The sequence below is a fragment of the Tamandua tetradactyla genome, chromosome 17 (assembly GCF_023851605.1).
Source record: "Tamandua tetradactyla isolate mTamTet1 chromosome 17, mTamTet1.pri, whole genome shotgun sequence".
NCBI classification, from domain to species: Eukaryota; Metazoa; Chordata; class Mammalia; order Pilosa; family Myrmecophagidae; genus Tamandua; species Tamandua tetradactyla.
The window spans coordinates 74,756,930-74,769,576 of record NC_135343.1 but is presented as its reverse complement, the minus strand read 5'-3'; the positions used below and the strand labels follow the sequence as shown (position 1 = coordinate 74,769,576).

At 38.9% G+C, this 12,647-nt stretch overlaps 1 protein-coding gene across 1 annotated transcript in view; it reads left to right on the top strand.

The window, feature by feature from the left end:
- Positions 1-3,086: 3,086 nt before the first annotated feature.
- UPF3A (UPF3A regulator of nonsense mediated mRNA decay) overlaps positions 3,087-12,647 on the top strand; it is a 48,624-nt gene continuing 39,063 nt past the window's right edge. Inside the window, 5 exon segments of the mRNA XM_077134963.1 lie at positions 3,087-3,380; positions 4,779-4,885; positions 6,330-6,436; positions 8,169-8,267; positions 8,418-8,528. Of these exon segments, the coding sequence (XP_076991078.1) occupies positions 3,135-3,380; positions 4,779-4,885; positions 6,330-6,436; positions 8,169-8,267; positions 8,418-8,528 (670 nt within the window). The 5' untranslated portion in view covers positions 3,087-3,134.

Sequence of the window (12,647 nt, the reverse complement as noted above, 5' to 3'; positions counted from 1 at the left end):
GTTCAAGAAGGCCGATGAAGTTCAGGGTTTCTCTCTTATCTGGAAAGGCACATGGCGAACGCAGTCAGGGCTTCTCTCTCGGCTGGAAGGGCACATGGCAGACACAGCGTCATCTGCTAGCTTACTCTCCTGGCTTCTGGTTTCATGAAGCTCCCCGGGAGGCATTTCCCTTCTTCGTCTCCAAAGGTCGCTGGCTGGTGGACTCTCTGCTTTGTAGTGTTGCAACATTCTCTGCTCTCTCTGAATCTCTCTCTCCAAAATGTTTCCTCTTTTATAGGACTTCAGAAACTAATCAAGACCCACTCAGATGGGTGGAGACATGTCATCCCCTAATCCTGTTTAACAACCGTTCTTAACTAAATCTCATCAACCAGGGAGATGATCCCATCACAGTCCCAAATACACAGCATTGAATAGAGACTATTCTACCTTTAAGAAATGGGATTTATATTAAAACATGACTTTTCTTAGGGGGCATACTTCCTTTCAAACCAGCACAGTAATGGTTCAGCAATCATGCTTGTTTGTTAAACCATACCTTCTCTATATAACTCCATCATAGATGCTTTTTTTTTTTTTTTTAGGTGCATTTTCAATGTGATTCCTTTAGGCTTTCTCAAATATTGAAAACAGTTCCTGGCCCTCTTTGTGGGGTTTTAGAGAACTGCTTTATGAGACTTTTGACCCACCTAAACTGTTACATTTCAAGTGTTTTCATAGGCAGTGGTTAAAGGATAAAGTAAATAATTGTGTTAAGAGACTTGTGTTTATTTTTAAGGCTCTTTTATTTCTTAATGCCTCACTTACACATCCTCTAGTTTCTTTTTTGTTTATACTTGAAGTTCTTGAAAAAATACATGCTATAAATGAAAATTTAGCCAACAGGAACAAAGAAAATTAAAAAGCATATTTAAAAATAATTCCCATATAATCAGAAGTTCTACTGCCTGCAGGTTTGTAAAAATAAGATAAATGTGAACCTGGTTTTGATGTCCCATTAATTGAGAGCCTCAAAGTGATGAGTAAAAATGATATTGGAAAACAAAAGACAAAAATTAAACCCCCCAAAATAAAAATGTTAAGGGCCTATTTTCATCTGGTGGGTCTTGAGCTGTTAGCTACTTCCATGTCCAAACAGTAAGATCGGAGTTGAGACTGGATACTTGAACTCAAGGACTACCGGAAATAGATTGTTATATGCCATGCCAAAGATTTATGAGCAATTTCTGCTTTCAACTCTGGTAGTATTTATTCTATTCTGAATAGGAAAGCCATGTACCAAATTTGCATTGGTCAACCATTTGATTTTTCTTAATTGCTGTTCTTTGATGAAATGTTCAAATTTCCTTGGAAAATAAATAGCTTTAAAATTTTATACATACTTAATTCTCAGGGATGCAGCACTGTAGAGCCATTTATCTAAAAACATTTTTTATTATGAAGTATAACATATATACAAAACACTAAATTTCAAAGATATTGTAACAGGTAGTTACAGAACAGATTTCAGAGTTTGACATCGGCTGTCACAATTTCAGGTTTTTCCTCCTATCTACTCCAAGACACTAGAGATTAAAAGAAATATACTCATTTGTTAAATCCTGTCTTCTATCTTCTCTGTTACAACTCCTTGATTCTTCTCCCAATCTTTAGGGATGTTCAGGCTAGGTTTTCATGTTGAAAGGTGTGCTGATAATATGGGTTGGAACTAGTTGATGTTCTTGGAGAGGTTGGCCCCTCTCTGTGTTTCAGGACTAATCTGTCCTACGAACCATGTGGAGGTTGTAGGCTTCTGGAAATTAATCTTAGAGTGTGAAACTTTTTTATAAGTTCCCAAACTCTTATCTCAGATAGAGCCCTAGGTGTTCTTTAGGGTTAACAGAAATGGTTTTGTTTGGGGTTTGGCAAACTGGTAGTTAGTAATATCTAGCTGAAGCTTGCATAAGAGTAGCTTCCAGAATAGCCTTGGGACTCTATTGGACTCTCTTAGCCTCTGATACCTTATTTTGCTACATTTCTTTCCCCCCTTTTGGTCAGGAAGGCATTGTCACAGTGCCAGGGCCAGGCTCATCCCTGGGAGTCATGTCTCATGTTACCAGGGGGATTTTTACCCTGAGATGTTATGTCCCATGTAGGGGAGAGGGTCATGATTTTACTTGCAGAGTTGGGCTGAGAGAGAGAGAGACCACATCTGGGCAACAAAAGAGGTTGTTTGGAAGTAACTCTTAGGCATAGAGTTACTTATAGCCTACCTATAGGTAGGCTTAGCTTCTCCACTATAGAAATAAGCTTCATAAGAGCAAGCCTCAGATCAAGGGCTTGGCCTGCTGATCTGGGGAGTCCCAAATGCTTGAGACAGTACCTGAGGTTTCTTCATTGGTAAAGTTTAATGGAAAACTTTTGGACTATTGTTCCATATTTTTTTCATCCATCCCTTAAGAGATTTTGCTAATACTTTCCATTGCCTGCCCCACAGACTCTGGGATACATCTGGGAATTACATTAAGCTATAAAAATTTAGAAGCCCTCATTCCCATCCTGGGCTCCATGTGTTTGGGTTGTTTAAATGAGCTATCCAGACTGGTTCACAGTTAGATCCTGTCGCAGAGCCATTTTTAAAAACTCCTGCTTGAGCTAAAGAGTCCCTGACACTGGATTTCTATGGAGGTGTGCTTCTTACCTGACCAGCAAAACCACTAGTGGGAAGGAAGCAAAAAAGGAGACAGACCTTTACTCCCTATTTCCTTCTCCCACAGCCCTCTTTAATTTTGGAGAGTGGATACGATCTCAGCCATCTCCATATTATCTCCCTAAGCTGGTTTTTCTCGGTGACCCATACACCAGGACCACTGTCAAGCATCGACTTGGCTGCGGGTTGAAAATGCGGTTTCCTGACCCCAGCCCCGCCACCGGAATGGCAGCTGGGCCCCAGGGGTCTCAGACACGTTGAAGTCCCCACCCTCCGCCGCGCGGTGGGCGCTGTACCTGCCGCCAGGCCCCGGGACCCTGCGGCGGGCGGGCTGGGCTTGGGGGGCGGGGGCAGGTGGTATTCTCGCGAGATTCTGTCGGCCTCTCGGGGCCGGGGCCGGGGCCGGGGCGCGGGGAGGAGGCGGCAGCTCGGAAGTGAGTGCGAGATGCGCTCCGAGAAAGAGGTGGCCGGTGGGGCCGGAGGCTCCGGGGCGGCCGCTGTTGCTCGGGGCTCCAGCGGGAGGGAGAAGCCGCCGGTACTCGCCCCCCGTGGGGGACCGGCCACAGAGATCCAGTTCCGCCGGGAGTCGCCGCGGCTACAGGCCGAGACACCGCCCTCCGCCTTCGGCTGTGGGGGTGGCGGGGGCGGCGCGGGCAAATCGCGCGAGGAGAGGAGGGCGAGTCTAAACAAGGTCCGGCGGCGAGCGGGGGCGTGGCCAGGGGCCGGGGGCGGGGCGAAGAGGGCGATTCTGAGCTAGGTGCGGGCGGGGGCGGGGCCGGGACGGGGAGAGGAGGGCGCCTCTGAGCAGGAAGGCTTAGGCGAGGGGGGCGGGGCGGGGCGGGGCGGGGCGGGAGGAGCGCATTCAGGACCGGGGAGAGCGCCCGGCCGTCGCGCGCTGGATGGCGGAGGGAACGCCGACCTAGGCTGAGCTTGTGCACTTTGGGTTTGTCCTCTGATGGGGGAGGAAGAGGAGTGACTTAAGGTCTGTGGCTGTTCTCCACTTGGGTTAGTCACACCCATGGTATAAGCAGCATGTCCAGAGCGACCCACATCTTCCTCGCCCCGTCACTGTTTTCGGTTCCAGCAGCCTTTATTAATGATGACCACCCCTGCAGGTAAGATTCAGGACGCTTCCAAATTTGAAGCATGGCCCCGAATCGCTCACAAGAAAGTAGGTGATTGCCTGGCTGGTAGTCACACTCGGAGGCTGGAGCACGGATCTGATCGCATGAACAGTTTCATGCCCAGACCACGTTGGGATGCGGGGGAGACAGCGCTGGAAGGAGCTGCTGCAGGGGCCTCCCAGCAGCCCTGTGATGCAGGCAGAAGGGCCCACAGCGAGCGTTAGAGCCGCCAGCAGCGCTGACACGAGGGTGCGAGGTGGAAAGTGTCCACCGGGGCGGCCAGAATGCCGGCACCACGAAAGGAAACCGGAAGAATTCCTGACTGCAGTAGCAGATATGCTTTTCCTTGATTGCTGTTTGTATTTCCCTGAATGTAGTTTACCTTTTACTATTACTTTATAATGTGGCTAGAGCATGGGAGAAGATTTCACGCTTCAACTCTGACACAAACTGTATATATCACATGCCAACAATTTTCTTGATGTAGTGATAAAGTGATTACAAAGATACCCATACCTTCCGACCTCACAATACCCTGTAAATTATTCAGCCCACTTCCTCTTCTGACAGGCATGCTCTCCATGCATGTATTTCCTCAAATGTGCGTTTCTTCTGGACTCCAGGTTTAGATTTGCCTTTGAGCATAAACATAGGACCGCAAGCGTTCAGATAGTGCTCAGTGCATTAATAGTGAAAACAAATCCAATCAGGGTCGTTTTTTTGTTTTGTTTTGTTTTGTATACTGTCTGGCAGGGTCACATTTCATTATTTTTCCATGTGAGTATCCCGTTATTACAGCACCATTTGTTGAATTTTTTGGTTTGTTTTTGCTTGTTTTTGGGGAAGTGCATGGGCCTGGAATCAAGCCTGGATATCCCACATGGCAGGCGATTGTTCTACCACTGAACCACCCTTGCACCCCCTCCCCCCCCCAGTCAGCATGGATTTATTTTGGTGTTTCTCAGGTGGTCATCCGGCGGCTTCCACCCAGCCTCACCAAGGAGAAGTTGGAGGAGCAGCTGCATCCACTCCCTGCACACGATTATTTTGAATTCTGTACTGCCGACCTTAGGTGAGGAGAAACCTCATCAATGTTAAGAAGCTGAGAGATGTGGTCAGCTGATGGGTGATTATGATGAATTTTAGAAGTCTTCATCTATTCCATATTCCTTTCCAAATGGAGCCAGAAATGAATACAGACCTTTCTTTATTTCTACAAGTTACTTCTGAGTAGGGAGTTCATTAAATTCCTCTAAAATAGAATATTGGAATATGCCTCTCTCTACTAGCATCTTCATAGTATAGAAAGAAAAACAGGCAGACTTAAAACATATGACTTAATGTTTGTATTCTGGACACCAGTAGACCTTACATAACTTTTAAAATAAATTGTATTGAGCCTGATGAATTTTCACAAGTAGACATACCTGTGTAACAGTCATGCAGATAAAGAAACTATTTCCAGAGCCCCAGAGGCCCCCTTGTGACCCCAACACTAACACCCCTTTTTTCAGTACTTTTTTACAGCTTCATGATAGGATGACTCTAACATCACTTTAATACTTCCTAATCTAATTTTTAATGGAGACCTTCAAAAGGCAACTGTTCAGCTAGAATTTAAAGATTTTCATTGTATTTATATTGTATTTCTTCATTCTCTTACTTCAAATCATTTTTACCCATTATGGTAGTCATATTAACTTTCCTTTTCAATAAATACATTTAAATTTAAAATGTCACTTCATTCAAAGAAAAATATTATTAAGAAGTAAACATAAGTACGGTAAAGAAGATAAACAAGATTTATCTTCTTTATGACTAAAGTTTAGGAAAAAGAACCTAATATAGTGAAAAGATATAGTGAAAGATATAGTGAAAAGAGGACAGGCATTGAAATCAAAATGGCTCAGGTTGGAATCCCAGTTCCACCATTTAGCAAACCAAATGACCCAATACAAATATCTGCTTTCCCTGAGCCTTGGTATTCTTATTTGTAAAATAGGATCACAGGTATCTTCGTATGAAAAATGGGTGGCTGTGAAATAGGAGACGAAGGCTTAATTCTCACTGTAGATACCGCTGAGCCTTTTGAATTCCGTACCATATGCTATCTATAATTAATAACTCTTTTAAAATACTTAAAGATGTTCTTGAAATCAGTAAGGGATCTCTATTAAACATAATGTTTTCTTCTATGAAGTGAATCGTGCCTAGAGCTCTGTTCCACTTGTGGTGCATGCCGTAGGAATAATCTTTTCCTGAGGACCAGTATTTCAATACTGGCTTTGTACAATAGAGAAACGGACCCTAAATAGTCAATCCCAAGTCAAAACATCTCAGTTAACTTTTTTTTTTTTGCCAGAGAGTATCCAGATTATTGAAGTAATTCAGTGATGATTCTTAGTCATAAAGGTTTTATCTGAACTAGTTTGTTGTATCCAGAAAAGACGAAAAAGGCAAAATTAAAGAAGTCTTGCATTTTTTATTAACCAATTTCACCATTGTCTCTATTTCAGTCTTTATCCTCATCTCTACTCAAGAGCATACATTAATTTTAGAAATCCTGATGACATCCTTCTTTTTAGAGATCGTTTTGATGGATATATCTTCATTGACAGTAAAGGTTGTATCGTTGGTTTTTTTAAAACTCTTTATTGATGTTTGGCTGGAATATTTATGTATTCTAAGGATTAAGTTCTCAGATACTACTCTAAAATAAATTCATAAATTTTGATTATGTCACTGTGATTGTGTTCTGAGATTAAAAAATTAAAATGAACTATTAACCAAGAAAATTCCAGTAGTTCTATGTAATAGTGACAACCCATTTATATTAATATCAGGGAATGAAGTTTTCCATATAAGTAGATTTTCTGGATGACTAAACTTTACTATTTTGTGTCCCAAGACTAAATTATTTTACCCATGTTTGACATAAATTTTCTAATATGTATTATACGTTTACTTCTATGTCTTCCTAAACAAGTACTCTATATAATTTTAGCATTTCTTGATTATGTCATGGAGAGGATAGGATTATAATGACGAACCTCAGTTATTGACTGCTGATAAAAATGTTGTCTACAGGAACAATGATATTTACTCCTGCACTAAATGGTTCCAGTTCCCTATTCTTTTCGTTTTATACATTCACTTTTAATATATATATATTTCTTTTTCCTCCTTTAGTGTCCAACTACAGCCCTAGCATTCACTGCTGTCGTGTCCTTATACCCTTAGCAGTATACCTCACCCACCAGTCCCTTCCCATCCCATGCCTACCACCACTACTTATTTGTTTATTCTTCTCTTCTATGGGCTAACAAACTAGAAAGGATTGTTTAAAAGTTACAAAACTAAAGGTTGAAAGGTTCTTCCTATGAGCAAAAGGAGTTTTATTGCTTGAACTATTTATGTTGATTGCTCATTTATTCAGTAATTTATTCAACTATTGTTTAACGTATGTCTGCTGGGTACCAGACATAGGTGGGCAGACAGCGTGGACAGTGAATCTGACATTGTCTCCACAGATCCAAAGCCTGGTTTTCTTACTGCTTCTTTCCTTTATTCTGGATAACTGAGTTTAGCACAAAACTGTCTTCCAGATAAAAGAGTTACAGTTTCATAGTCATCTGAACATTAGAGATGAGACTGAAAATGATTATTCAGTGGGTTTACTGAGTTATAAGTATTCCGCTGGTTGAATAAGTATATAGTAGATTCTCTTAGTTAAAGTTTTGCGTGTGTGTTTATTTTATGCCTCACATAACAATGTCAGTTTCTAGTGAATTCCATTCTAATGTTTGCTATTTGAAGCAAATTGTACGTGGATTACATATACATTTTTGAAGCCTGACTTTTAGCCATGTGTCTCCCTAAGCAAAATCATTTCTTTGAGTTCATATAGCAGACTGATAACTGAATTAACCTTCTAAAAATCAAATTTAAAAAAAATGTAACTAAGACACCTGAGTATTTAAAAGTATTCCATATGCTAAATCTTGTTTTTAAGGAGTGAGGAGCTCAGGTTTATTAACGTATAAACTACATATGGTAAAGTTTACCCTCCAACATGGTATAGTTTGATGAATTTTGAATATATACAGTGGTGTAATCACCTTTACAACATAATGAAACTTTTTGTTTAATAAATAAATATTCTTCTTACCATCAGTTTATCCTTTGTTTAAATATGGATTTTGACAAGCCAAATTTGCTTAAATGTATAATTAAATTATGGTTTAAATCAGTAGTAATATATTGTCATTGTTATACTTCATTCTGTAAGTAAACATGATGCTTATTTTCCAAGATAAATTTGAGAATGTTTTTTTGGAATTTGTTTCCTCTTAAAGGCCTAGAATATCCTGCAGTAGTAGAATTTGCTCCTTTCCAAAAAATATCCAAAAAGAAGCAAAAGAAAAAAGATATCAAAGCCGGAAGCATTGAAGATGGTGAGCCCTTTTACAAATGCTGAATTATGAAACTACCAAATTAAATATACGGTTCAGATATAATTTCCTCTCCAATAATTGTAGAGAAATGTTTTCCCTTTTATTTCCTTCTTTCTTTCATTCATTCTTTTTATTTTTTTCAATTTAAAGATCCAGAATATAAGAAGTTTTTAGAAACTTACTGTCTGGAAGAAGAGAAAACTACTGCTAATCCTGAAACTCTTTTGGGAGAGATTGAGGCAAAGACAAGAGAACTCATTGGTCTGTTTCATTTATTTCTTCTCTCTACTTTATTGAGATAGATATTTATAGAGTGTGTATTTTTTATTTTTATGATTTTAATTAAAAAATTGAAACTTTTTACAAGCTTGGCAGAAACGTAGAGAATTTTCTAGTTTTGACAAAAGGGTGATGTATCATTGGGTTTCTCCAGAGAAACAAAACCAATAGAATTTACACACACACATGTATATATGCATATAGGGGTGTGTATGTGTGTGTGTGTGTGTGTGTGTGTGTTTGTGTATGTGTGTATGATCGTGTGGGGCAGACAAGTCCAAAATCTGTAGGGCAGAATGGCAGGCTGGAAACTTCAGCAGGAATTGAAGTTCCTTCTTACAGAAATTTCTTCTCCAGAGACCTCAGTATTTGCTGTTAGTCTTTAACTGACCAGATGAGGCCAGCCCACAGTATCGAGGATAATCTCCTTAAAGTCAATTGATTGAAGATGTTAATCACATCTGTAAAACACCATCACAATAACATCTAGATTAGTGTTAGATTAAATAACTGGGTACTGTAGGCAGCCAGTATATAAATTAATTATCACATAATGACAGGATGCAAATTGGGAAATTATTTCCAAGTATATGTTAAAAGAAAGCAGGTAGATTTTTAGTTCAATCATTTTCTTTATGATTTTATTTTTATTAGAGTGGTTGCATGTTTACAAAAAAATCATGTAGAAAATACGGAGTTCCTATATACCCACCCTCACATCCACACTTTGAGTTAGTGTGATAATTTTATTCGAATTGATGAAACAGTATTTTTGTAATTATGCCATTGAGTTTAGTCCATAATTTACATTAGGGTTCACTGTTTCTGTTGTAGTGTTCTATAGTTTTCTTTTTTTTCAGTTATGATTCAAGTAGCATATATGGAACCTAAAATATCCCCTGTAACCACATTCAAGTATATAATTCAGTAGTGTTCATTATATTCACAATGTTGGGCTACCATGACCACTATCCATTACTAAAGCATACCCATCACCACAAATAGAAACTCTGTACCAAACGGGCATTAATTCCCATTCTTAGCCCCTGCCTAGGCCCCTGCCAACCTATCTTCTAGTTTCTGACTCTTTTGAAATACTTATTTTTTTATTTCATATCAGAAGTTATACAATATTTTACCTTTTGTGTCTTATTGCTCAAAGTGGTGTCTTCAAGGTTTATCCGTGTTGTTCCATGTATCAGAACTTCATTCCCTTTTATGGATGAATAATATTTCATTGTACATAAATATCATGATTTGTTTATCCATTCATCTGTTCATGGAACTTGGTCTGCTTCCATCTTTTGGCAATTGTGAATAATGTTGCTGTGAATACCAGGGTGCAAATGTCTGTTCACGTCTTTCCTTTAAATTCTTTTTGGCATGTGCTAGAAGTGGAATTACCAGATCATATGGTAATTCTTTATTTAACTTTCTAGAACTGCCAAACTGTTTTCTAAAGTGGTTGCACCATTTTACATCCCCACCAACAATAAACGAGATTCCTATTTCTCCATGTCTTCTCCAAAACTTGCTATGTTCTGTTTGTTTGTTTTTTGTAGTAGCCATTCTAGTGGATGTGAGCTGGGATCTCACTGGGATTTTTGATTTGCAATTCCCTAATGGCTAACAATGTTTGAGCATCTGTTCACATGCTTTTTGGCCATTTGTATATATCCTTTGCAGAAATAGCTATGCAAATCTTGGCCCATTTTGTTAATCAGGTTGTTTATCTTTTTGTTACTGAGGAGTAGGATTTCTTTATATAGTCGGAATATTAAATCCTTCCCAGATATTCCAAATATTTTCTCCCATTGAGAAGGCAATCTTTTTACTTTCATGATGAAGTCCTTTGATATGCAAAAATTTCTAATTTTGATTAAGTCGCATTTCCTATTTTTTCTTTTCTCAGTTGTGCTTTTGCTGTGAAGTCCAGGAAACCAGTGCCTAACAGAAGGTCCTGAATATGCTTCTTTATGTTTTCTTCCAGGAGTTTTATAGTTGTAATTCTTATCTTTGGGTCTTTGTTCACTTAAAATTAATTTTTAAGCAGTTTTATTGAGACATATTCATATACCATACAGTACATCCAAGGTATACAATCAGTGGCCTTCAGTATAATCACAGTTGTCTATTCATCATCAGAATCAATTCCAGAACATTTTCATTACTCCAAAGAAGAAAAGCCCCATACCCCTTAGCAGTCACCACTCAATCTCTCTATCCTTCCCTAGCTCTACATAATCACCAAATCACCAATCTCCAATCCGATTCTATCTCTATAGATTTATTTATATTTAAAAAATACTAAAATATTAATAACTATAGTCCGTAGTCTGCATTAGATGTATTTTTCCATATACCACTCTCATAGTAGTATCTGATAATTAGTGATGTGCATCTGTTATAGTTCATGAAAGAACATTCTTATATTTGTACTATTGGCCACAGACTTCATCCCCTAGAGGGTTAACTATGTTATTCAGACCATGTTTTATCATCTAGCTTTCCTTCTACTAGTATGCATGCATACCCCTTTCATCCACATTCACACACACAATTCAGTGCTGTTAATTACACTCACAATAGTGTGGTGCCATCACCTCTATCAATTCCGAACATTTACACTCAACCTAATTACATATTCTGTACAAATTAAGCATTAGCTCCCCACCTTTTCCCCATTCTATCTCCTGGTAATCTATATTCTAGATTCTGCTTTATGAGTTGCTTATTATACTCAGCTCATACTAGTGAAATCGTACAATATTTATCTTTTTTGTGTCTGGCTTATTTCACTCTGCATAATGTCCAAGGTTCATTCTTGCTGTCACATGCATCAGGACTTCATTCCTTCTTACTGCTAAATAATGTTCTATCACACTTATGCACCACATTTTATATATCTATTTGTTGGTCGATGGACACTTGGATTGCTTCCATCTTTTGGCAACTGTGAATAATGGTGCTATGAGCATCAGTGTGCAAATACCTGTTTGAGTCCCTGCTTTCAGTTCTTCTGGGTATATACCTGGTGGCAGGATTGCCGGATCATAAGGCAATTCTGTGTTTAGCTTCCTGAGGGACACCAAACTGTCTTCCACCACCATTGTTCCATTCTGCATCCCACCAGCAGTGAATGAGTGTTCCTACGTATCCACATCCTCTCCAACACTTGTAGTTTTCTGTTGTTTTTTTTTAATAGTGACCATTCTAGTTGGTTTGAAATGATATCTCGTTGTGGTTTTGATTTACATTTCCCTATTAGGTAGTGATGTTGAGTGTCTGTTCATATGCTTTTTGGCCATTTGTGTATCTTTTTTTGAGAAATGTCTATTCAAGTCTTCTGACCATTTTTTCATTGGGTTGTTTGTCTTTTTATTTTGCGTTGTAGGATTTCTTTATATATTCTGGATATTAAACCCTTACTGGATATACGGTTTAAATACTTTCTCCTAGTGTATAGGCTGCTTTTTTAACTTTCTTGACAAAGTCCTTTGAAGCACAGAAGTTTTTATTTTTGAGGAAGTTTCATTTATCCATTTTTGTTTTCATTGCTTGAGCTTTGGGTATAAAGTCTAAGAAACCATTGGCTACTATGAGATCTTGAAGATGCTTCCCTGCATTCTCTTCTAGGGGTTTTATAGTGCTGATTCTTACATGTAGAACTTTGATCCATTTTGCATTAATTTTTGTATAAGATGTCAGATAGGGATCCACTGACATTCCTTTACACATGGACATCCAGTTTTCACAGCACCTTTTGTTGAAGAGACTATTCTTTCTCCATTGAGTAAATGGGCCCCCTAGTGAAAAATTAAATCGCCATTGGTGTGAAGGTTTATTTCTGAACTCTCAATTTTATTCCTTCGGTCTGTATGTCTGTTGCTATGCCAGTGCCATGCTGATTTGATTACTGTACATATGTAGTTAATTTTGAAATATGGAAGTATGAGTCCTCCAACTTCATTTTCTCTTTCAAAATAATTTTGGCTATCTGTGACCCCTTATAAATTTGGGATCCTCCATATAAATTTAATGATAACTTTTCCATTTTTGTAAGGAGGCCTGTTGGAATTTTGATTGGGTTTGATTTGACAC